Source organism: Mustela nigripes, chromosome 1 (genome assembly GCF_022355385.1).
Source record: "Mustela nigripes isolate SB6536 chromosome 1, MUSNIG.SB6536, whole genome shotgun sequence".
Lineage (NCBI taxonomy): Eukaryota > Metazoa > Chordata > Mammalia > Carnivora > Mustelidae > Mustela > Mustela nigripes.
In genome coordinates this window covers 173,994,676-174,021,616 of record NC_081557.1, presented here as the reverse complement: position 1 = coordinate 174,021,616, position 26,941 = coordinate 173,994,676, and the positions used below count along the sequence as shown (strand labels likewise).

General features: G+C 42.5%; 1 protein-coding gene across 3 annotated transcripts in view; it reads right to left on the bottom strand.

Annotated features, from left to right (window-relative positions):
* Positions 1–26,941, bottom strand: part of ALPK1 (alpha kinase 1) — a 58,515-nt gene that overhangs the window by 10,916 nt on the left and 20,658 nt on the right. For all 3 annotated transcript variants that reach the window (XM_059395171.1, XM_059395181.1, XM_059395190.1), the window contains exons 3-9: positions 17,476–17,674; positions 9,091–9,150; positions 7,688–7,774; positions 6,166–6,242; positions 5,188–5,283; positions 3,306–3,410; positions 18–2,133 (exon numbers count right to left, since the gene is read on the bottom strand). In XM_059395171.1, coding sequence (XP_059251154.1) covers positions 18–2,133; positions 3,306–3,410; positions 5,188–5,283; positions 6,166–6,242; positions 7,688–7,774; positions 9,091–9,150; positions 17,476–17,674 — 2,740 coding nt within the window. The remainder of the gene's footprint in view (positions 1–17; positions 2,134–3,305; positions 3,411–5,187; positions 5,284–6,165; positions 6,243–7,687; positions 7,775–9,090; positions 9,151–17,475; positions 17,675–26,941) is intronic.

The following is a 26,941-nucleotide window of genomic DNA, read 5'->3' as shown; positions in this document are numbered from 1 at the left end:
AAAAAGGTTGTACTCACTGTGTGCTTGGTGGAGTTGATTGGGCTTAAAAACTCCTGTATTCTCCAGTCTCTGTAGCAGCCACTCATGCCTCACCCCTGCCAAGAGTTTTTCAAAGTCATCAGGGTGCAGGGTTCGAGCCTCTAGGATCTCTTGCCTTATCATTCCTGGCAATGAAACAAAAGAACTTCCACTGGAATTCAGAAAGGACCATGAGGTTTCCCTCTCAGAAGAACCGCTGAAAAATGCAGGTGATTTCAACCACCATGGCGAGGATGAGCTGGAGCTCTGGCTGCAGTTTAGTGTGTTTCCTGGTTTGTTTCCTTCCTCTGTGGTAGTGCAGTCCTTGCTAAAATCAGGGAAGGCGATGTTACTGTTTACAGATGGACCAGTGGTCTCAGCCCCCTGATCATATGGCTGCCTCAGAGCACATAGGCTAGAAGAGCCACGCCCACTGGTGGGGTGAACGTCTTTGTTGTCCAGCAGCTGGTCCTCCTCATCCACTGTGGAGGCATCAGGGTCAATGTTCTGCTCTTTGACTGAGCTGCCGCTCTTTTCTGAGTCAGGATTTTGCACAGGCCAATGAAGAGTGGAAGAGCTACATACTGTCACAGAACTTTTGCCCAGAGACACCTTCATGGCTTTGTGAGAGTGTAAGGGCATATCCTCTTCTTTTTCCTCTGTTTCTCCTTCTGGGTCAATCCAGGAGGAACTATCTTTGAATGTAGGGCCTGTGCCTCTTTTGATTTCTTCCCCATGCCTGTCTTCATCATCGCAGTTGATTTCTGGAAGCTCATTTAGTTCAAAGCTTTCTTCTCGGATCAAAGAGCATGTGGCTATGTTCTTGGGTGGATCAGAATCAGAAGAGGACAGAGAAGCAGAACCAACCGAGGGACTGGAATGAGCACAAGTGTTTCTGGATCCCATGTTTCTGACTTTCTGCACACCATCTGGAGCTCCTTCTAACAGCCCTGCACCAGAGGCCAAGAATATGCCTGTTGTGTTATGAGGACAGAAGGTTGTTAAGGGCATGTGTTTGTGTTGCTGACTTTGAGAAGACTCTGAACTGTCATCCTTGGATACTTGGAGAGAGCGACCATGAAGTTCTGAAGACAGTGGATGTACAGCTCTGCTTTCCTCATTGATCTCTAGCTCTTCAGACAGGGCAGTGGAACACTGAGTATCCACAAGATGTTCTTCTTTGCAAGGCTCTTTTCTGGTTGGCCTATCATCTATATAATTCACTTCCTCCCAGCTTGTAGAAGAACTAGCCCCTGATAACTTGCTCCAACAACTAGAGCAATGGCTGTCACTCAGAGACTTGTCCAAAACAGCTCCTTCACCGTGGTTGTGGTCTGGTGACTCAGTCTCAGCCTCTACATCTTGATCCAAGGAGACTTGAAATGCATCACAATGGGTCCAGTTTTTCCCTCTCATCCTCCTGAGTGTCTCCTGACTATTCTTAGCCATTTGGGAGGACGATATTACCATGGCTTTTTGAAAATGTGATTTGTCTTCGGCAGTACTCACAGTATCTACGTTTTTTGTCTCTGTTTTTAGAGTAGTGATGCAGACTCTGGTTTTTGCATCTTTCTGTTGATTTTTGTTGTTTCCACAAGAGCTTTCAAATACTTCACACACTGAAGTGTGGTGCTGTGAATAGGCTCCAAGGATTTTTTGGAAATCCACGTGCCCATGCAAGATGGGTTTAGCCAACCCATGCTTGAAACTCTCTGGAACATAAGACTTGTCATCTAAATTTGAGAAGCCTTGAATTTGTAAATGATCCTTCACCTGGGTGATAATAGACAAGATCTGCTGAGAGAGAGCTTCTCTCTCCTGACTTCCAGAGGAAGTACTGAAACTGTACAGTTTTCCCATAGCTTCATTACAGAGCTGACTGGCTACGTGGACAATCTCGGTCTCCCCGTAGAGTCTTTGATGCACTGTGGTCAGGCCGAAAGCAGCTTTGAGAAGACTATGAAGCTCTTGTTTTCCAGTGGCTGGTTCATCATATCTCTTGGTGAGGAGGCCAATTTCGAAGGCCTCTTTGGCCTCATACAGATATGAATTTTTCATTTCTGGAGGACAGTCATCAGAACTACTATAGGACAATAAACATGTGCCACGGATGTTCTGAGGAAAATACCAAATACAAAATCAGACATTGAATTAGAAACTGGAATTGAATCAGGAAAAACTTCATTCCTGGAGGACAGTCATTCAAAGTGTTGTAGGAAAATAAACACACGCGGCAGATATTCTAAGGAAAATACACAATCAAGTCTTGAGTCAAGGACCCAAAGTATTTTTGGTGAATTGGGAGAAGGGTCTGGTTGTATGTGATTGGTTGGCATCAGGGGGTAAGAAATTAGCTCGAGCTACCATCTTGCTGTGGGCCTGATACTTCTTTTTTTTCCCCAAGTTTATTTATTTATTTATTTCTTTTAGTAATCTCTATACCCAAGGTGGAGTTCAAATTCATGACCCAGTTATCAAGAGTTGCACGCTATTCTGACTGAACCAGCCAGGAGACTCAGGCCCAATATTTTTGATCAAAGATTATAAAGTTGTTGTTGCTGTTACTTCTGTTGTTAGTTTTAGCAAAGAGACTCTATGCATGGGACATGAACATAGTAATTTTCTCTGTGTAAATAAGGCTACCATGTACAAAGGCACCATTTATTTAATAGTAGTCAAAACCATACAGTAGCAGCTTCCAAAGCCCTTTGTGCACAAGGGCAGTGTTTTAAAATGAAAGATTTCTGGTATACCCGTCCCAGAGATTTGCGTTTAATGGATCTCGGGTGGATCAGGAATGTGCATTTTGAAAAGACTCCTTGGGCAATTCTTTTTTTTTTTTTTTTTTTTAAGGATTTTATTTATTTACTTGACAGGCAGAGATCACAAGTAGACAGAGAGAGAGAGAGGGAGAAGAGGGAGAAGAAGAAGGTTTCTCTCCAAGCAGAGAGCCCGATTCGGAGCTCGATCCCAGGACCCTGAGATCATGACCTGAGCGGAAGGCAGAGGCTCAACCCACTGAGCCATCCAGGCATCCCTCCTTGGGCAATTCTGATGTGCTTGGGAACTCTTGGTCTAAGGCAGACAACATCATACCCTTAGGCTGAATTAATTCCACCTTCACCAGGATGTTACTACTCTGACTGATAAAACCCTTCCATACACAAGGCCTGATCATAATTATCTAATGATGTGCACAAAGCCCACTTTGGGTTAGACTTTTCCCTCTCGCTGGTTACTTCCCTCACTGGGCAGAGGTTGGTGGGTGGGGGCTGCCCCCTGCTTACCACTGCTGAGAGCACAAAGAGGGGTGTGTAGGGACTGAAGGCAGTGGCCAGTTTGCAGGCTTCTGCAGCTGAGAGCAAATGGTGGTCAAACTCCTTCAGCAAACCCTATGAGAAAATAGGAGACGAAACATTGTATTGACAATTATTTATCCATTAGCAAAACGCAGCCTGTGAAATTCTTTTGCTTTTGTTTCAGGATTCTGAGTGACACTCTGCCGCTCATTACAACTATTTCAGAACAGTGCCAAGAAAGAGTGAAGTGGCTCAAAAGACCCGAGGGTTTGAGTGCCCTCTCCCCCAGCACCCACACACAATCCCGTCACAAACCCTTGGCTCCCCAGAGAGGGCCTAACGTGTGCCAAAATTCACAATGCCTGCCTGTACAAAATAACCGACACAAGTTTCTCTGGAGGATGGTGCAAGTCTTTGTTCTCAGAAGCTGCATATCTTGCAGTCAGATTAGCTGATGATTTCCGCGCTGTTCTTGGCAAAGAGCCTTTTAATGTATGATTTCACAGCAATTAAGACTCCCTCATTTTTCCTAGAAATACTGTTCTAGGCATGAAGGAGATAGCAGACAGTGAGACTGTAATAACCTCGCTTCCTACTGAGGGGAGGGGATTAGTCAATACACAACACGAGTAAGATGCATAGTGCTGACATGGTGATAAGTGTTCCAGAGAAAAATAAAGCCGGAAGGGGTCACAAGGAGGTTCAGGGTGGGGAGGAAATTTGCAATTTTTAAAAAATTTAATAATCTTTTTTTTTTTTTTTAAAGTAAGCTCTATCCCCACTGTGGGCCTTGAACTCAGACTCTGAGATCAGGAGTCACATACTCAGCCAGGTACCCTGATAGTTTATAATTTTAAACAATCATCAAAGATAACTTTGCTGAACAAGGGATATAACCATTTTCTTGTGTGTTGGTCTGACAGCAAAAGCAACATTTTGCTAAGACTCAGATCGCCAGCAGCAAGCTGTGTGTGTTACATTACTATTAAATACAGTTACTATTTATTGTCACTTTAGTATTTAATAAAAATAGTAATCTTCATGTACTATTAAAACTCTCAATACCAGTGCTGAGCAGGAGAGCAGTTCAGTGTCTATGCTAATGTTCTAGACTGGCCAGAAACCTTGGTTCTTCTCCTAGTATTCTTTATTACTGGGTGTGCAAACTATAGAGCTCATTTAGTTTCTCTGGACCTCAGTTTTTTTCCCTCTAAAATGGGAATAATACATTTTGCTCTTCCCATCTAATGGGGTTTTATGTAGCTCCTACATATTGAGTTGTAAAGGAATACATAAATATTAGTAATCATTGCTATTAAGGATAAGAACCTTGAAAAGTGACTGAGGCTCAGATTTGAACAGAGGCTCAGAAGAGTTTTACAATGATTACCCCTTAGTGGCACCTGGCTGGCTCAGTCAGTAGGACACGCAGCTCTTGATCTCAGGGTTTTAATTTCAAGCCCCAGGTTTTATTTTATTTAACAAAATAAAATCTTTAATAAAACTGTTACCGTTTTACCTGATCACTGAGATGGCCCAAGTGTGGAAGTGGAATTCTGTGATGATTTGGAAGATCAGTGGGATTCAAAGCATTTATCGCCCCGATGATATTTAATATTCATTCATTCACTCGTCATTTTTTTTTAGTGACCTTGTATGTCCAGTACTGTGCTAGATGCTAAGATAATCTAGCCAAATAGGACACCATAGAAATTGTCCCCAGGACTGTTCACCTAACTCGAAGTGGGGTGACACTTGTGCTCCCTGATGCCTGGCGTGAGAACGAGACTGACCCACCGGGCACCAAAAATGTTGGCAGTTTTGTTAGGGGAGGCCACTCTGCACCCCGGTTGTGACATGTGATAATTACCAAGTTAATCTGCGGATTGTTTTTAAACTTTTCATAATCGTTTTTGCTCATGGAAACAAAGATGTCTGCCAGTATACCTAGTGATGTGGAAATACCCTGTAGGAAACAAACAAACAAAACACAGATTAGGAATTTATGGTCAATCTCGGCTCTCCTCTCAGGGCCTGAAGGCAAGAGTCAGTTCTCCACATGAACTACTGTGGCTGCTCTTCTTATTCTTACTGTGATTGTTATTCCGACAGTGGAAATAATTCTAAACAGACGCCACAGGGCTCGAAAGATCATCACATCCTGAAGACATAGACCTAAGGTGAGCACAACTGTTTCCTAGTTGAGCTTTACTGGACTCTCAACCCTAACTTCTCCAGACTGCTAGGCCTAAAGAATTGGCTCAAGCCAGAGTCCTTGTGTCCCATTCTGTCTGTGTCGTAAACGGACTGTAGGCAGCGGCACTGCTGATTACAGCTCAGGGAAATGAGATGGCCCATTGCTCCAGTTAACAAGGAAAACATTCCCACAGACGCACAGAGAAGGAAAACATCAAGTAGGAAAGCCAGTGTTGCCTCTCGAATTCTTAGATAAAGATGCCCCAGGGACAAATGGAAGCCTGTCCAGTGACTCAAGGAAAATGACTTTACATATAAGCAACGTGGCCACCCCAACTTTGCTGTGGAATCAGGGAAAGGCTAAGTCCATGCTCAAATAAAGAGATGAATGGGTCATAGAAATAAATAGATAGATAGATAGAAAGAAATGAATGCAGAAACTCTAAATACATGCCAGGAGTCTAGCTGTGAGTGGGGGCAGGGCAAGACACAAGAGGAAGGTAACCAAATGTCCCTGGTCCTATTCCCTTGCAGAATCAATAAAAACAGAACCAATAAACTTGACAAATGATACACTGAATTGTGCCATAAAGGAGATAGTCACCCAAAGACAAATGTAGGAAAAGAAAGAAATAAGCACTAGATACATCACCTTTCTATCTGGCTGGGGAAGTGTCAAATATCCTATGATGGAGGTCCAGATTAGCTCTGCTGCTTCATACCACATCCCTGGAAAAAGAGGGGAGACGGGACAAACTGCCAGTATCTGTGTATTATGAAAGAAAATACCTTTGATGAATGGACACTGGGGAGGGTACGTGCTATAAGTGCTGTGAATTCTGTAAGACTGATGAATCATAGACCTGTACCCCTGAAACAAATAATACATCATATGTTAATAATAAAAAAAAGAAAATACCTTTGAAAATTAATACAGAAAGAAGACTCATTGGCTCCTGTTAGGAAAACTTGAGATTGAATTATATTGATAGCAATCAGCAGATAACAATCTGTTGGAAAAACTGCAACCTATATTTCCAGTTAGTTTAATACAGATAATTCTTCCCTTTCACAGAGAAACAGTAAAAATTATAAATTATATCTATAATTTTTACTGTTGATTTTATGTATATAAAATCAATTCCATTATTTATAAGAAAACTAATTACTATTCTATGTTAAAAATTTTCAAACACTTGGAGTGCCTGGGTGGCTCAGTCATTAACTGTCTGCTTTCAGCTCAGGTCATGATCCCAGGGTCCTGGACTGAGCCCCGCATTGGGCTTCCTGCTCAGCAAGAAGCCTGTTTCTCCCTCTCCACTCCCCCTGCTTGTGTTGCCTCTCTTGCTGTGTCTATCTCTGTCAAATAAATAAAATCTTCAAAAAATTTATTTTTTTCAAACACTTTAGTTTGCAAATTTATTTGAGCACCTGCAGCTCCTTCTTATTCTTCCTTTTTGATGTTTTTTTAAAGTCTTCTGCATTTAGGTGAGGAAAGAGCTTTGGGATAGGCTAAGAAGCCCACAGGGCTCCCAGGGGCTCCTTCCTCCCTCCTAGCAAATCTCCTTCCCTCCTCTCTCCAGCCCATAGCAGAGCTTCTGCCCTGTGCCCCTCCCTCCTCAGACCCCTCCTTGAGACCACACCCCCAATCCCCCATGGTCAGGTTCCTCTGTCTGTGGGGACAGTGCTAGTAGCCCTCTCCTGGACTATTGGCAGAGTGCTCAGGCTTGCTGGGCTCTAAACAGCAGGGGAGCGGCCATGCATTTTAAAGCACAGTTAGCATTCTATAAATTTTGTTTGACAAGCTCAGGAATGCCCTTGGAGGAATGAATGAGTAAGGTGTCAGGGTGGTGTAGAATAAGGTGTCACTCTAGCACATGGAGGCCCACAGAACTGAAAATCAGGGGCCAAAAATAACACGGAGAACCCTAGGGCTCACATCACATTATACAACTACGTATTTCTTGAACAAAACTCAACAGAAAATATTTTGTTCTATTAATGTTCATAACACTCCTGGGATCTTAAATGTCATTTTCTTCTCAATAAGGAAACTCAGCAAAGTGGGGATTAGCAATGGTAACCAGATACATGAAGAAAATTCCACGGTAAACTCTCGCAGCCAGCCTTTTTGTAAATGAGACCCGAGAGGTTCGAATGTTTGATGACCCTACCTAGCTTTTGCAGAATTTGCCCTCTGATCTGTATGCAGACTGACTGCACCAGGATCTTGTCGCTTTCATTTCTGTACAGCCAGGTACCTACGACAAAGAGAGGAAAAAAATAAAAATAAATAAATAAACATATTTATTTATTATTTTTATTTATTTATTATATGTATTTAACTTATTAAATAAACAAATATATTTATATTTTAGATAGATAGATAGATAGATAGATAGATATAGATGGATAGATAGATAGTTTTAGCTTTGAGTGATCAAGGAAATAGCCTGGTGAAATGAAAGTATTTTCACAGAAGCCGTCATGAGCACATGCGATCCAGATTCAAGAGATGATCTTTTCTCTGCATTTATGGAAAGGTCCCAAGTCCTGGTTGTAACCTATAAGGCTTCACAGAAATGAACTCCTGTCTGGTCTCCAACTCTCCCAACTGACTATGTCCTGCCACACTGACTTTGTTTGTGTGCCGTATCATGGGGGCTGTCTCTTGCTGTTACCTCTGCCTGGGGTCTGCTTCCCTCTGGTTCCTGGGGAGGCCAGCTCCTCCTTCCAGTCCACTCAAAATTGGTTTGGAGGTCGAGACTGATGGCTGCACATGCACTCCGAGGAGGTATGAAAAGGTTTTGTATTCATATAAGGAGCCTTTCTGAAGAGAGCAGGCAGGCACCCAAGCTGGTCCATTGGACGTGGTACAGAGAGGTGAGTGGCTTTGGTTTTTATTGTGATTAGGGTGTGGGGGGCTGGGGTTAAAATCTCCCACAAGCTATGCTTGGTTTACTGATGAGTTGGTTTAAAACAAACCAAAAAACAACACCCCCACATGCCAGCCTGCCCAGTTGTGGGACAACAGGGTTGAGGGTAGGCTGGGGCCTGAAAACTGTCAGTGGTCAAACACCAAAAATAGAGTCGAATTCATTATTACACCCTCCTTGGTTCTGTGTCACATCACCTTCTCTGTTTTCTCCCCAGCTTTTAATCCCAGTGTGTGTGAGGGGGAGGGGGGTATGTGTGTGTGTGTGTGTGGTGTGGAAGATGGGAAGTATGCATACCATAGGTTAGTGATGGTGGCCACAAATGAGGGGTGTATGGCCCATATCTGTATTCCAAAGTGTCTCCCCACTGGAAATGCAAGAAGCGTGGGAACCATGGATCCAGGCACACTGGGATTAAAAGTCTACTGGAAGTTTTGTTCAACTTAGTGGGAAACTTGTTGAATTTAATGCCCAGAAATTCATGCAAGATATCTGAAGGTTTAAATGATTTGCTACCCAACTTCCAGGTAGTTCTGGAGATGTCTAATGTACAGTAACTATGAGGTCATTCAGTTCCTTTTAAACTAGAGCTCCGGCAGGACTGCAGGTGACAGTCGTCGTAAGGTAGGAAAGCACCTTACCTGTAGCTCCATTGTTGCTTATTAGACTGCTCAGGATATACTCTGCTTTTAGAAGTTCCCCTGAAAAAGAAGCAACCAAATGCTACACAATTAGTTCTGAACACATGCCTTCAATACTACTAGTAGTTTATGCTTTAAGATAAACACATTATAACAGGGAACATAACCTGTCTTGGAAACATTCTATTTTAACATTTTAAGTCAGGAGTGACGGGATGGCTGTTAGTTAAGTGATGGGCTCTTGATTTCGGCTCAGGTCATGATCTCAGGGTCGTGAGATGGAGCCCAGCGTTAGTCTCCCTGTTCAGCAGGGAGTCTGCTGTAGATTCTCCCTCTCCCTCTGCCCCTCCCCTGCTCTCTCTCTAGAATAAATAAATAAATATTTTTTTAAAATAAAAATAAAATTTAAAATCAATAACTACGTCATACACTAAAGTGAACGGAAAGGATGAGGTTTCCAGGAACTGGTAAGGTGGGAAATTGTACAGTATCTGAAATGGCAATTCGATTTACACACACTCGTACACATATACACTCATTCATATAGAATAAGGTTTGGGAAGTAAAGGCAAACCCTTGTAAAATGTTATGTCTTCTTTTTGTGGATGACTTTGAAAGAAACGAAAGAAAGAAAAGAAGGAACGAATGAAGGAGAGAAAGAGAAGGAAAGGAATGAGGGAAGGAAAGGAAAAGAAAAGCACATTCTGAAATCATGACTTCTTATCTGATTAAGATTTGTTCATACCAAAGTGTTTAGAAAGGGAGCAATAACATAAAATACTTGTGTAAATGAATTGTACAAAAAAAAAATTTCTTCGTCTCCTCCTCCTTCTTTTTAATTTACTCGGCAGGGAGAGACACAGCTAGAGAGGGAACGCAAGCAGGGGGAGTGAGAGAGGGAGCAGCAGGCTTCCCGCCGAGCAGGGAGCCAGATGCAGGGCTGGATCCCAGGACCCTGGGATCATGACATGAGCTGAAGACAGACGCTTAATGACTGAGTCACCAGGCATCCGGATATCTTTCTTCTTAAAAGTTATATTTTCTAATTAGGTTTTTAAAAAGGATTTATTTATTTACTTGAAAGAGAGAGAGAGAGTGCACATGAGCAGGGGAAGGCTGAGAAGAGTGAGAATCTTTAGCCGACTCCCCACTGAGTGGGGAGCCCTCACCTAGGGCTTGATTCCAGGACCCTGAGATTACAACCTGAGTGGAAATCAAGACTCGGTTGCTTTACTAACTAAGTCACCCAGGTGCCCCTCTAATTAGGTTTTGCTGATAGCTAAGGGTGGATATTTTTAAAAATATATTGATCCATTATCACCAAACTTGCTGAATGTCTTAATTCTAATCATCTGTGTATTTCTTGAAGTTTTCTATGTGGGCAATCGTACTTTCTAAAAATCCTAATTAACTGTGTTTACTCATTTCGAATCTTTGTAGCTCTTATTTCTTTTTCTTTTTTCATTGCATCGGGAGGACTTCTTGGTCAGTATCAAATAGAAGTGATAACAAGATATATTTTTTTCTTTACTTGATTTTTAAAAGGAACATTTCTAGTTTTTCATCAGTAGTTTTGCCAAGGTTATTGAATGCTTCCTTTTACTTGGTTAAGAAGTCTCCTCTTGTGCAGCTACCAGCTGATGGCCGTTCAGCTCCAAATTCACCCTTCACTGCCTGCTTTGCAATAATGGGAATGGACCTTGTAAATAGTTCTCCTTTGTCAGCTTTTTCATTAGAGGGTGTGGAGAGATACCACAAGGGGAAGCTGCTTCTCTTCCTGATTTAGTGTGCAGTTCTTGCCGGGCTCCCGCAGTGTGTGTCACTTCTCCAGTGCCTGCCCCGCACCGCGTTCCTGGCTTTTCCTGTGCCCGAGTCCTCCAACACAGGTGGCTTCCCCAGCGCTTTGCTCCTCAGTGTGCGAGGTCAACAGTGCCCAGTGGCCAGCAGCTTCCTGCAGCATCCTCTCAGGTGACTTCGCAGTGGAGTGGGGCCAGGGAAGGACCTCCCCCTGAATGTTCCTTCCTGGCATTCCATAAAGGCAGCTGTGCGGTGAGTTCCAGAGTGCGTCTCTGTGGGTGGCTTCCCCCAGAATACAAGAAGGTGGATTTCCGGGGAGTTCTGCTGGCATGGAACCTCCTTGACTTCTCTGCCGTCCTGTGAGCCATGGCTGTGCCTTCTCCAGCAAGATCTGGATCATAGTCCCGGTATGCCTGGCTGTGGGGTTCGGAAATTTTTCTTATTCTCTCAGTACAAGGGATAGCGGCTGCTCCTTATAACTGCTTATCCTGTATTCTTCAGAGTTCTCTTTACCACTTAATAGTAATCACTCATCAATCCCCTGACATAGCTAATTACTCTTTATATTAAACTCTCCTTGTTCAAATTACTGTGTTGTTTCTGTTTCCTGAGTAGAACCTGACCAAGAACAACTCTAGTTTATATTTTCAACCTGAACAAGATGAAAATTTTGTAAAACACTTTTTACATCAATTTCAGTGAACACATAGTTTTCTTGTTTATTCGGTCCAAGAGGTAAACTGAATGAATCAGTTATTACATTATTATTGTTGTTGTTATTGTTATTATTATTGTTATTTAGTAAGCTCTACCCACAAAGGGGCTTGAATGCATGACTGCGAGATCAAGAGTCACTTGTTTGCTCTACCAACTGAGCTAGCCAAGTACCCTTGAATGAATCAACTTTTAAATAATCAACCTTTCTTATACATCTGGAATAAGCCTTCCTTGCCTGTACTGTATTATCATTAACTTAATACAATGTTGGTCAATTTGATAATAGTATAATATTTTTTGCATCTGATGAATTATTTAAGTGATACTACTATAAAATTTCCTTTTATTTTTATCTTAATTAGTTTGCATTTGCATTTACAAATTCTTTATTTATCATTGCTTTTTGAATCTCCTCTTCCAGCCTTATTGATTCAACTTTTTCTTTAACAAAATACATTCGTTAATGTGTGTGTGTGTGTGTGTATGTGAGAGAGAGAGAGAGAGAGAGAGACTGGGAGAAAAATGTCTTGAGAATAATAAATACTTTTAGTCTTTGTCTGAAAATGTCTATTTCATCCTTACTTTTGAATGATAACTTTGCTGAGTATAAAATTCTAGGTTGAAAGCTATTTCCTCTCAAAAAAAAATTTTTTTTTTGGTAGATTCCATTGCTTTCTGGACTCTGTTGTTCCTGGTAAAATGCTTTATGTGAGTCTAAATATAGTTCCCATTTACATAATCTGTCTTTTCTCTCTGTTTCCTTTAAGATTTTCTCACTGTTTGATTTTCTGTAGTTTCACCACACCATGTCTAGGTGACTTTTAAAAAAAAAAAAAAGTTTGCTCAAGATTGGATTCACCTCTTCAATGCAAAGACCTGTTTTTCTCCAATTTCAGTCAGTCCTCTCAGAAGTCCTATTATACTTATGTGTTTTTTTCATTCTATTCTCCAAGTTTTAAGATTCCTCTTTCATATTTCCATCCACCTATCTCTATATGCTTCATTCTCAGTATTTTCCTTAAATATAATTTCCAATGCCATCACTCTCTCTCCTTCTGTTAGATCTGCTGCAGGAATGCATTTCAGGATGGTCAGTTAGGGGGTTAGAATACCTGAGAAACTGGCCCAGAATTATCTTTATTGGAAGGCTGTTAGCACTCATCTGTAACAGGTGGGCACATATTTAGAATCTTTGAATCGCCCCTTTAAAAAATTATTTATTTCTTTTTAAAGATTTTATTTCTTTACTTGAGAGAGAGAGAGTGAGCCCACACATGAGAGAGCACAAGTGGGGGGGGGGGCAGAGGGAGAGGGAGAAGCAGGCTCCCTGCTGAGCAGGGAGCCTTACATGGGACTTGATCCCAGGACCCCAGAATCATGAATTAAGCTGAAAGTAGACACTTAATCAACTGAGCCACCCAGATGCCTCCTCTTTTTTCTTTCTTTCTCTCTTTCTTTCTTTCTTCTCTTTCTTTTCCTTTCCTTTTTTCTCTCTTTCTCTCTTTCTTTCTTTCAAGATTTTATTTATTTATTCATTTGAGAGAGAAAGAGCAAGAGCAGGGGGAGGGGCAGAGGAAGAAGGACAAGCAGACTCTGCACTAAGTGGAGGGGCTCTGCTTGAGGCTCGATTCCACACCTCTGAAATCATGACCTGAGCTGAAATCGAGTTAGATGCTTAACTGGCAGAGCTACCCAGACCGCCCTGGAGAGTACTTTGCTAGTCAAGCAAGGTCTGGAAAACAGCAGCATCAGTGTTGTCTGGGAGCTGATTAGAAATGTTGAATCTGAGGCTCTGCCACATACCTACTGAATTAGGATCTGCACATTTTTAAAAAGAGACTTATTTATTTTAGAGAGACTGAGAGAGAGGGAGTACACATGTGCATGAGGTGGGGGGGGCAGGGCAGAGGGAGAGAGAGAGAATCCTCAAGCAGACTCCCTGAGGAGTGTGAAGCCCGATGTAGGATTCCATCCTGGCACCCTGAGATCATGACGGCTCAGGTCCTACGTACAACTACTGAGCCACCCAGGTGCACTGGGTGTGCATTTTTAACAAGATATTCCAAGGGTTGATGAAGTTTGGGAAGTACTGCTATAACGAGACTTTTTTTTTTTTTTTAGGTTTTATTTATTTAAATACTCTCTATACCCAATGTGGGGCTTGAACTCACACCCCCCAGATTAAGAGCCATCTGACCGAGTCAGCTATTTGTGACTTTTCATCACTGGTCTGAGATGAGATTAAGTGAAAAATGGAGAGTGGGCGTTTAGTAATTTTTATATCTTTTGCCCAAGTAATTTTATGACTCTTCAATCTAATAATAAATACATTGGACTTAACAGTTGTATGTATTTTTGTTATTATTTCATTTTACTAATGACCTATTTTATTGGATTCACTCAGTTTAAGGAGTTTGTTTGGCAGCTGCTATCTGTATTGGCACTTGAAATTCGAGAAGCATAGCCACCAACTAGGAGAGCCGCTGGATGTTTGGCTCTCTCTAGCCTTCCTCATGTGGTTACATTCTTGTGGCCTGCAGGTACAAAAGAGGAACTGAGACGCTGTGCTTGCTTTTAAGCAATTCCCTATTAATTACTAAACTTTCTGACAACCACACTGCTTTTTAATTTCAATTGCTGTTTTCTAAAATTTCTTTTTTTTAAAGATTTATTTATTTATTTTAGAGAATATGCACATGTGATTGAGGGGAGGGGCAGGGGGAGAGAATGAATCTCAAGCAGACTCGCCACTGAGCGTGGAGCCCGACAAGGGGTTCAATCTCATGACCCTGAGATCATGACCTGAGCAGAAACCAAGAGTCAGCCACTTCACTGACTGAGTTGCCTGTATCTTTAAATTTCTGAAAAGTCTCTTTAGTTCTTTTTCAAAGGGTGAATTCATTTTCTTTTCCTGTTACATTCCATTCTTCAAACATACTGTTTTTTAAGCTGTATGAGTCTTTCAGGTTGTTCTATTTTTATGTTTTGTTTTGGAGGGCCATTTTTCCTATTTGTTGTACATACTGTTCTTCTCTCACATGTTTCATTTCCTTTTGTTGCTTATACGGTTTCACCAAGGGCATCTTCAGCAAGGATTATTGTCCTGTGGGATTCCTATGCCCTTGGAGTGTGGATGTTTCTCTGGAATATAGTTCCATACTTGATATTCTGCTGGGCCCCAAAAATGTCAGTGCTGAACTAGTTTTTTTGTTAATTATTTGGAGGGATTCCCGCCCTTGTGGATAGAGTAAATTCAGACTCTTCACACACATCTGACATAGTCGTGGGGTTTTTTGTTTATTTGGGGAGATTTTTGGGGGGCCTCTACCCCAGAGCTTGGATAGAGAGCAAGCTTCCTTGCCACTTCTCTGCGTAAGCTGGTGGAGCTGGTCAGTCACCTCTCATAGCTGGAATTTAAGAATTCCCACTTTGTGCAAATATTTCACTCCTCATGTAGTCCCGTGGACCTGTCTCTTGCCCCTACATGGGGTTTAAAATGACAATCCCTTCCCTTTGGACCATATCCAAGTGTAAACGCTTCTGCCCAGAGTCATGAGCAGTGGACGACTGTTTTAACTTTGAACACTTTCTACATTTCCAGCACTTAAAAAAAAATTTACAATATCTGTGTAATAGGAGATTATATGCTTGCTTAATCCTCCATGTGAAAGAACTAAAAATTTGAACCTTTATCTCTAATTATGGCTTCAAAGGATTATTCTCCTTGCTGGGCAGGCCCAGGATGTCCTCTGTTGTGTATGAAATCCATGCTGAATGCCCCGACCTTAGGCGTGTGTTTTGGGGTAGATACCAGGAAGGGCTGAGTCAAAGGGGTAACAGTGCGACTGTGCTATCCCCTCATATTACCTTCATTCCTCTTCCTTATTTCTCATAATACCATATCGTCCTCTCATTTCTCTATCCCAAGAGTCCCAAATGCTGAGAATGGAGACCTCTTCTCCTATTACTTTCTTTATCAGGACACCACCGCTGCTCTCAGCCCTCGTCTTTCTCTTACTGTATGGGGAAGCCTAAGAGTTGTTTGGGAGGGGGCGAGTGGCACAGTCAGTTGAGCATCTGATTTGATGTTGGCTCACGTCGTGATCTCAGCGTTGTGAGATCGAGCCCTGCATTAAGCTCTGAGCTCAGCGTGGAGTCTGCTTGAGTTTTTCTCTCCCCTTAACTGCCACTATTGCGCGCACTCTCTCTCTCTCTGTCTAAAGTAAATTAGAAAAATAAAAGAGTTGTTTGGGGGAGAAGTTCACAAAAATCACTTAACTCTGAGGCTGTGTTCATTTTCTTGTGGCTCTTTTGGTAGTATCTTTGAGGAAAAGACAACCCAACCGCTGGGGACTAAGATTTCGGATTTTATCTTAGACATAGGCTACGTAGTAGCAGAGGAGCATACGGCTCATGAGGATATCTAGGCTTAGTTGTTATCACATTTACAAGCATGAGAGAAACAACACAACAGACAAGTGAAAAGATCAGTTTGGCTGTGCAAAAAAGCAAAGCTATCAACACCCACTTACCGCTTGACCTTAATTTCCATGTCACACTATAGCAAATCCATATATCATAAAATAGGCCACATCGACTCTATTGCAAGTTCTAACTGAAGAGAGCCAATGCTAGAACTCTGCCTGCGCACGCCTGGCCTCCATTCTGTTCTCCTTCCAGAGCACCCGGCACACACACCATGACCATCTGATGCCATCCAAAAGAAGATGACTTGTCAGGTTTCCCTCCTACCCCAAACAGTATAAACTCCGAACACTGTAAAATGTCCGAAATCAGGGATATCGGAAGGAAGAAAGTTTTCCCAAGTTCAACTCTGTCCCTGCGGTTACTCTAGAAAAGTAATAAACACGGACACAATTTATGCACAGCTGCAAGAACTTGAAAGTGAATGAAGTTGGGCTTTTGAAAAGTAAACCTTCACAAGCCCATTTCCCTCATGCCCTTTTATCTCTGTCCCTCTCTGCATCCAACAATTGTCCCATTTAGTATAGTCAGTACAGTTCCTTTTCAAAGGAAATGGAGTAAAGATATTTTAACCCCTTGACGACCAGACTTATAAAATCGATTTTAAAAAACGAGCCAGTTCTGTTTCTGGGAAGGGCAGATTTGCCTTCTACTTTTGTCCTGTATTCTTTCACTCTTAGAAATGAGGACGGCAGGCTACACATTTCTCAACCTCACGGTTATCAGTAATTTAAATAATTCAAAAATTCTATAGAAGTAAACGTCACTGTAATACATAGCAGGCCCTTTCTCCCTCCAGCCCCCCTCTACAGTACTTCCTAAGTTAGAATGTCAGCCTCATTTTTCATTTCATTCAAAGTGACAGAAGGAAAAAAAAAAAAAGATACTTTAGGGCCTAATCAGGTACTGTACCGGTGTCCCCAGTGATGGAAAAAACCCTCGGATTACTTCGGTGGGTTTGTCAGCTCTATTGTCAGCATAGTCAAGTGGCTGGAGACAGGAGAACTAAGAGAAAATAGTCGAATTTTAATCTGCTTTTTAAAGGCTCTTGGTCAGAAGTATAGCAATTCAGATACCCCTGTTTGAAAGCAGCAGGACAGATTTGTTAGAAGACAAAAGCTCCAATTAGTATTTTCCACACCCTTTCACAATTTTCTCTACCGCTTTTGGCTCTGAAACCCTTTATGCCAGGCCCTTTGTGCCGGCAGGAGGCGGGTGGAAGGGCACTCGGAGGCCGGGGGCGGGGAGAGCCCGCCGCTTGCAGAGCCCGCCCGCCCGGTGCCCGCCGGAGTCAGGGAGCCCCGGAGGGAAGGCGAGCCCCCGGCCGGCCGGCCCCGGGGCGCCGGGCTGGGGGCGGGGGGGTGGGGGCGCGGGAGGGGAGCCCACCTGAGTTGACCGAGAGTCGGGCCTGGCGGATGACCACCTGCGGGGCGATGGGCGTGGCGGGCCGCAGCTTGTGGAGCCCCTTGGCGACCTGCAGGAGTTCGCCCGAGACGTCGAGCCCGTACAGGAAGCGGTCGCTTAAGAACACGATGGCAGCGGCGGTGGCACAGTCGCGGGCCAGGATGGAGGCTTTCAGGGACGCCTGCGGGGACATCCCGGGACGTGACGAACCGCACGGAGGCCGCGCCCCGCACGAGAGGGCCGCCCGGGGACCAAGCTTAGTCTTCTAGGTTTTTGTGTTTCTTTCCTTTTCCTTTCTCCTTGCTTGCTTGCTGGCTTGCTTCCTCCCTTCCTTTTCTTTCCTCCCCTTTTCTGTCCTTCAGTCAAACCAAGAACAACAAAACCTAGACCTAGGGGAAGAAGCCTACTTTACTGGGCCGCTGAACGGAAAGGAAAAAAAAAAATAAATAAGGAAAACCCAAGTCAATTGTGAGATACAACCTTTCCTTCATTTCGTTTTCCCCACTACATTTCTAAAACTCTACAAGTGATAAATGCATATTTCCTGTCATTAGAAAATTCAAACAACATAAGGTAAAAATGAAAAGTGCCCCTTAGTCTCCTGACTCTTTACCTCTTTACCTGACTCTTTCCTCCTCCCCAATCTCATTCTCATTCTTCCTCATCATGATTTCAGGGCGATCCTTCTAGAAACTTCTACCCTCTTGTGTTTATTTAGACATTAATTGGTTCCCTGTCTTGGCTTGCTCTCTCCCCCTTTCCCTCTTTTTCCCTCTCATAAATGAGATTACACTAGACCTATTGTCATGCTGGTTGCTTCTTTCAGTCATCTTAGCGTCTAGAAGAACGTTATGCATCAGTTCATAACACTCTGCTTCACTTGCTGCCTACATTTTAATTAAGAAGAAATACAGAATTTTAGGAAATATTTTAAATTTATCTTGTATTTAGTGAATGAATGAAACAAGAAAAAGTAGAAAACAGGCATGGGATGAAATTGTAACATAGAGTGAGAAGTAGAGATAAGCAAGGCAGACTTGAATGGGAAAACATCATCTTTTGATCTCCAAGGTGTTATACTCAAGATGTTCAAAGTCATGGAGCCAATGGCACAAATGAGCTTCCCACTCGGTAGTACTTGCTCCATTTGCTAAAGTAAATCAAGCAGTGCTTTCTGGGCATATTGGTTCACATGGGAAGCCCAAGAAAGCACTGCTCATATTCCTAGCACAATGTTACTACATAGAGCACTGCTTTCTTCACTACGTAATCCTAAGTACTAACAATTATTGAGTAAAACTAGATGTGGGGCATGGTGCTAAGTGCATTACATGTACTAATTCACTCACTCTTTACAACAATCCTAAGAGGCAGATTCTATTAATACCCCCATTTTACAGATGGGAAACCTGAGACTCATAGAGGTTAAGTAACATGACCACCATCACATGATCCGTGACTAAGAGGGGAGATTTGAACACAGGAAGTCTAGGTCCAAATCCCACATGTTGAAGTCCCGTGTTGTACCGACTTTATTTTAGGAAAACAGGAATTGGATATCAATTATCTGATACTTGCAGTAATGCCAGTAAATACCAAATACGTAATCAGTCTTGTTACAGTTGCTGGTCTGAGCATTATTTACTTTATCGAACTGAAACTAAAAGACAATGTATTCAAATTGGTAGAGAGCAACCTCTGCTTTTCAAAATCTGCCTGGCACTGTTCTTTTCGGTTTTAATTTGATACTTGTGTATCTCTGAGTAAAACTGGCCTAAACTTTTATATTTGGCCCATTCCAGAGTTCTATCGATGGTGCTGATAGCAGAATTTGAGGTTTGGTATACTTGTGTGCTGTCTATAGCACTGTCGGTAGAACATAACATATATTTATAGGTTTCCATCCATCAGGCAATGCCTACCAATAACCACCACAATAACCCCTCTATTTTCACAGAGATGCTTTCTTAACTCGTTAAGACTTTTAAGCGATCACTGTGTTTATTAAGTCTAGAAAGTGATCATTTGCATTTGTATTTATCCTTTTGTTCAAACTGATCACTATTCTCATTGTGATAGAGATGCCAATTATTAAGGCGGGGGTGGGGGTGGAGGGTGGGGATAGTTCTTCTCTCTTCTTGGTGTTTCCTTCCTTGTGAAGGGAGCTGGCTTACTGTAGCACTCCTGGTCTCTACTTCTTTACTCACTCTGCCCCAGGGGAGGTAGAATGACTAATATGTCTGGTAAATTTGGGAAGAAGAAACTGGCATGTCTGGCTTAGCTCTTCTCTTTTTTTCTTTGGGGTTGGGGTGTCTCAGGGAAACAGGATACTCTGCTTTTGTGTATCAAAAGTCTTATCTAGAAAGCCACACTATATGTGGGGTTCTGCTTGCCCTTATAATCCCCGTGACTGAATGGAGGTGTCTACATAATTCTGGGATTCAGCTAGCAGACCTCCTGTGGTCTAATAATGAAGCTGTATCTTTCAATTTTGCCTTTATCAGAATTAATGGTAATGTTTAACCTCTTGTCTGCTAACTCTTGATATATTTCTCAATTTGCTCAGAATCCAGGAGGAAAAGAATCCTAGATCCTCTCTAAGATCCCAAAGTTAATTATGGCCTAATATGTAATAATGTAATAATCCTTTCTAAGGAAAACTGAGCTGCCCACAGTTACTGCTTTTGAAACTGGCATGTATTTTGCTACTTGACCTTGACCTTGACTCCATTTCCCTACCCCACCACCAGCTCAAAGCTAAACTCAGATCCCCGGTCTCAAGACTCTATGGCCTCGCTTGAAAAAAATGAACTTTAAAATCTGAACTAAAAAATATAGAAAGAATGGTAGGGTAGAGAGAAGCAAAAAAATAGAATGTAGCTAAGTCACCCTTATGGGCAACCGCAGACTGAAGATGGAAGAATGATGGCTCTGAATCCAAATGCACCTGTCATGAGTGCCATTCTTAGAGTTCCAGGCCCCCTTGATTGTTCTGTTATGCTTTCATAATAATGTACACCCTATTTTGAGAATTTGCTTGAGTGAACCTTTGTTCCTTCCAATCAAAAAAAAAAACAACAACAACAACAAAAACTAAAACTGAAGTGTTCAAAACTTCTATTGAGAATTGTCAAATTTTAAAATAAGAACTAGTCAGTCAATTGACATTCATAAACTGTAAATTCAAATGGAAAGGAAAATTTATGGTTTTATGTATGTCTGGCTCTGTTCACTGAGGCTGGTCTCTGGTCAAGAGTCCTTCCTATGCTAAATACACATGACACAGTACTTCAGTTTGCAACCTCAGCTGTTATCTGCAGAACTTGTAGTCTCTTCCACTACTAGGCTTCCTAAAACTTGTGCTCGGAAAGAGCAATGCTACTGCTGTCACCCTGTTCGTTGTGACCCTGTATCTTGCAGGGTTCTCAGCAAACCACAGTGAGTTCCCTCTCTTTCAGGTTGCTCTTTGTGTGATGGTCAGTTCTGCTCTCCCTTCTCACAGGTGCCCCACTTCAGTTTCTGGGTAACCATATACCTACTTGGGATGCAATGCTTAGTTAGTGACAGGCTATTTTCCAGAGGTGATTCTCAATCCTTACCTCTCTGATAAAAATGGTTTCCTTATTGTAGCACCATCTAGTTCATGAAAAACATTCACAGACATTATCACATTTAAATTTATAGTAATTAAATTTATAGTAAAATTTATAGTAACTATAACATCTAAGTAAGGTAAGGAGACTGAAGTTGAGAGGCTAAGTGACTTGCCAAATTTACAAAGCCCAAGGGGTGCCTGGTTGGCTCAGTGGGTAAAAGCCTGTGCCTTTAGCTCAGATCATGATCCCAGGATTCTGGGATCGAGCCCCCACACTGGGCTCTCTGTTCAGCAGGGAGCCTGCCCCCCCCCCCCCCGCCTACTTGTGATCTCTGTCTGTCAAGTAAATAAAATCTTTAAAAAAAATTTTTACAGGGGCGCCTGGGTGGCGCAGTGGGCTAAGCCTCTACCTTCAGTTAGGGTCATGATCCCAGGGTCCTGGGATCCAGCCCCCACATGGGGCTCTCTGCTCAGCAGGGAGCCTGCTTCCTCCTCTCTCTCTGCCTGCCTCTCTGCCTACTTGTGATCTCTGTCTGTCAAGTAAATAAAATCTTAAAAAAAAAAAATTTACAAAGCCCAAAGGGTCAGGGTCAGGCAGGAACGCAACTCTGTATCTTTTAAAGTAAATTTTCTTATTGTGGTAAACAATGCATAACATAAAATTTACCATCCTCACCATTTTCAAGTGTACAGTTCAGTAGTGTTTAGTATATTGCTGTGGAATAGATCTCAGAACTTTTCCTTCTTGCGAATATGGAAGTCTTTCCCGGTCAGACAACTCCCTTGCCCCACCACAACCCAGCCCCTGGCAATTACCATTTTACTTTTTATTTCTATGACTTTGATTATTATAGGTAGTTCAAGTAAGTGGAATCAGATAGTATTTGTCTTTTTGTGACTGTGTCTTTTTTGTGATAATTTAGCATAGTGTCCTCAAGGTTCATCCAGGCTGTAGCATGTGACAACATTTCCTTCCTTTTTTAAAGCTGAATTATTCCATTGTATGTATATGCCAAACTTTGTTTATCCATTCATCTGTTGATGGACATTTGGGTTGCTCTAACCTGTTGGCTATTGTGAATAGTGCTGCTAAGGACATGCACATGACAATATCTCTTCAAGATCTTGCTTCCAATTATTGTGGCTATATATCCAGGAGTGAAATATATGGATCATAGTGTAATTCTAGTTTCAAATTTTTTTTTTTTTTTGAGGAAGCTCCAGACTGTCTTCCTTAGAGAAGGAATTTTACAATCCCAACAGTGAACAGGGTTCCAACTTCTCCATATCCTTGGCCAACACTTGAGGGGCACAAGTGTATTAAGGGTCAATTTTCTTCCACTTTCTCCCTATGGTCTGATCAAGGTGATTTTGCTCAGTGACTAATCTGGGCATAGAAAGCTGGGTCTCTGGAGCAAGGGCTAAACTTGTCACTCACTGAATCCGAGCTGTTTCTAAAGAAACCATATCCTTTATTATGATGAGCAAATTCTGAAAGGGACAAAAAAAATTGAAAAGAACATTCTTCTTATGGATTTAAAAGTAAAGGAACAAAAAGAAAACTTTATAGGAGATGGCCTTTAATTTCAGTGTTTTGAAATTCTCTAGTAAAAGTTGGTACCATGAGAGCAAATGATGAGTTGGTGATTACCTGGAAATTATACCCACAAACATTCTTCACACTGAGCTGCAAAGACATTTTGCAAGTTCAGTGGAAACTTCTATGAGGTGGTCTTCCTGACTTGAGATGATTGAGGTTCTAGGTGTCTGGGTAGGCCAAGGGGGCCGGAGTTCACAGAGAGGGCTGCACAAAGCGAGAAGTCCAGAGATCTGAAGAGGGTTTCTTGGATTTTCGGCAGAGCTCATGCATGGAAAGACACCACCCAAAGCTGGAGAAAGAACCACCTGAAAGGATTAGTGGAAACAGTCCCCAGGCTTCATGTAGGACTTGAATTTCCACCAACAAGAAAGGAAAATCTTGTTGTTCACATGGCATGGGGTAGAGTATTCCAAAAGGCATCACTTCAATGGTGAGACAAAATCAGAAGAAGGTGGCTCTTGGGCCACTCTAAAAGTTTAGAAGCAAGCTTGAAAGAGATCAAACAATTTCTTAACTTGATTGAGTCCCAAAACAAAGCTCAAGGCTATTTATAGGCTCACAGAGTACCCACCATCCTATGTGGTGAAATTCACAATGTCTGGCATCCAGTCAAAAATTACCAGGCATGAAAAGAAGCCCATATTGCAGAGAAAAATAAATCAACAGAAGCTGACCTCAAAATGAGTTATTATAACTGTATTTCATCAGTTCCAGAAGATAGAGTAAAAGGTGGAATTAAAAACATGGGAGGGAGATGTAAAAATGATTCAAATCCAACGTGTAGAGACTAAAGAACACATCGTGTCAGAAAGGAAAACACAGATATCTGAGTTTGTTTCCTAGCTGCCATTCGTTTGCCATGGCAAGTTACTTAAACTCTCCGACTCTCAATGGTTTCATCTGTGAAATGTGGATAATGTCTATTTGCAGTGCTGTTTTGGATTAGAGGAAATGTGAGTTGAGTGCTCAGCGCAGGGTGGGTTGCTTAATAAATGACAGGGAGCCCGGTGGGAGGAAATAGGGAAAAGAAGTCAGTTCATACATTCCTACTCTCCTGCACGACAAAATCTCAAGAAAAGACAGGCTCTGGAAATAAATGTCAGTGGACTTTTCAATAGAGTAGAAAGAAAATAATAGATCATGTGTATAACCTCTATAAGGCTTATTTCAGAAAATGGCTCAGCCTCTAATTTCTTCTACGCTCTTTCTTCTCTCCACCAACTCTGAGGAGCGATGTTACTAGAAACTGAGAAAGAAGAAGGAAAATGAGCAGGCTTTATGGCAGTTGGTGAGGGAAAGCTGGTTCCTGAAAGGGGGTCCTCTCAGCACGTGCGAGTTGCTTTTGGCTGTCGCCAATGGAGGAATCCCTCCCCGAGCACCTGTAAACTGATGCTGCAAACACCCTATTCTATATCCTGCATGAACACGCCATATATTTGAGCAGAGAACATTGCCTAATCTATTTTTCCCCCTTCTACTCTTAATAGATTGGAGCACAAAAGCCTGAGAGAGGGTGACCTGCCAGACAAAGGCCCTTTGAGTTCCTTGGAAAAGTAGACTTGGAGGAGGATGGAAGGAATCCAAGTGGCCCTATTATTTCCACTTGCACTAATTAGACATTTTTCTGTCAGCTATTGAGCACTGCTGAGAGGCCAAACTCGCTGAATTCATTTCTAAAGTGTTTACAGAAGTTTGCATCTGTTTGTGTCTCTTCAGGAGGAAAATAAGCACTTCAATAGCATTGTGGAAAATCTAAACGAAGCATCCTATTCTGGAGGACCTGGCATCCCCACAGCTGCATAATTTAACTCCGCTCAGTGCCGAACCTCTCCTCGCATCTCTCTCCAAAACCTAACGATGCAAAATGCGGAGAAGTCAACTCAGGAGAATCTTTTCTTTCTTGCCATTGTCTTCTCTCTCCCTCTTTTGAAACAGCGGCCTGCTGTGCTCTACATACAGATCGAGGTGGGTATCATTCCTGCGGCCCCTCTCTCGCGTTCCTACCAGCCCTCTGAGAAATTAATACCCACTTTCATTTGCTGCCAAGTGAGGGGATAGTAAATTCCTCCGCAGCAACGCAGAATACATCACCATCCTGGGAATCTCCCCCAAATGTACACCCGGGGAGCACTCTGACTTCAGAAGGAGGGAAAGAAAGGAGGCCAGAGTGTGTGGCAGGGAAGGACACTCAAAGAGAGTTTCCCTACGTGGCAAAATGCGCCTGGGTTATGCACAATTAGATTAACATGAAAGAGAGTCCCTCCCCCCACCCCCACTCCCCCAAAAAAGAAAGAAAAAGAAAACAACACAAAAACCCTAACCCAAAGCCTACGTGGGCAGTGCCTTTGAAATGCATATTGGTCTACATGGAATTTGATTCAGGAGTCTTTTGTTTGGGTTTGTAGGCCTATGACTGACCTGCCATCACAGAGGACTCAAAAATATGATCTTCTTAGACAATCTCGCAGCAACAGAGTTTTAGTGTTGGAATCAACACAGGATAACTCCAGAAAAAAAACAAAACCAAACCAAACCCGAGCAGGGATTCTATCCCTGTGTCTTCTCTCAGCCTGACGGTAAAGGCTGTCAGATTGCCCACGTGGCCACCAAACTGTGTTTTTCTTGTCGACTGATCATGTTGTGATACAATATATGGGTGTAGATGAGAGAGTGTCTGGATTTCTAGAGACAGGCCTGCGCGCGCGTGCGCAACAACCCCACAGTTGTTTTCTCACATCTGCTTCAGAATGGAAATACGGGGTTCTAATTGAGTTTATGGCACAAAGGGAACTTCATGGCTAGAAAGCTGAGTCAGGTGGTAAAGGAATTAAACTCCACAATGAGATTTCAATACACAGATGATTGAAAAAATGCTAAAGAGCCTTTGCTAAGGGCTTTCGCTGAACAGCAGCAAGGAAAAGTGTGTGCCGTTTTCATGGTTCCTTGCATTAGTGTTAGCCCCTCCCGATGCCGAGCATCAAGTTTGGGTCCCAGCTATGGGTTCAAAGCCGGATGCGTTCTCGGCAATGACAATGGCAGCTGTTCTCTAGGGGGGCTGGGTGAGGGGACTCAGAACTGAAGCCATCTGGCATTGCAATTGGCAGGAACAGTGTAAAGGGAAATTATTGTTGCATAGCAAATTGGGAGGTTGGAAGAAGGCAGGGGAGAGTGGGGGGTGATGTCCTGAGGTGAGGAATTAGCAGAATAAACAGACGAGAAGTGGTGATGCCTGCATAGTTATACATCAGCAATAAAAGCAGAGTTAAGAGGAGAAGCCATGGAACTGGACTACTCAAGGTCAATGGAAGACCACGCATGCCCTGCTCTGTATTCATCCACCCACTGAAATGTGGAGAGGGAGGAAGAGAACAAAACTTGAACTTTCCTCAGGTTTATGCCGAAGGCCGGCTAACATTTCGTCAGCCCTTCTTTGTTTTACCAGTGGAACATGCAGATTCAAACCCTTTTGGAAAATAGTTGGGTATCTTTTTCTTTATATACCTAAAGATAACGTTTCAATCATCTCTACCTGCTTTTCATTCTCTCTCTCTCTCAGATCTACCATAGATGGAGTTGGCTATCTTTTAAAAGAAAAAGAAAGCAGTGTCAAAAGAGAGAACCACCTCTCCAGGATCCTGTGAATCTCATCGTCCCTGGGAGCCAGGGACCCGCATGCCTTAGGCTCTTTCAGGTTGCTATGGCCACCATGACTCCAGTCATCCTTGGTCATTTCAACGTCTACATCGATGATTTCTTCAGGACCCCGGTCTCTCTGGCCACAGCCTCCGTACCTCAGGGATCTTGTTCTACACCCAGCCTTAGTCCCTATGACTCCCATAGTCAGAAACACCCTAGAACTTGCCATTTTGGCAGCAACACAGTCTGAATCTCAACTTGACCACTTGACTCTCTGAGCTTTCTCTTGTCTTCTAGCTGCCTTTCTCAGGAGGTCAACTCCAACAATTCTGTCACCTTATAGGGACAACCACGTAATCCATTGACCCTACTATTTTTTGCTATGCTACCAGTCTCTTCACGTTCTCGCTCGATTCTTTAAATTCCCATAGTGCAGAAATATAGGGACTTTTAAAAAACCATTCTTGACTCCTTTGTCACTTTCTGCTTCTGTCTTGTTTGTTTGGAAATTCCAATCATATTTATTGTTAAGGGAAAATGTTGGCCTCACATTAAAATCAGTTGGACTTTAAAAAGCTCAGATGTCCAGATGGCACCCCAGACCAGTTAAATTGGAC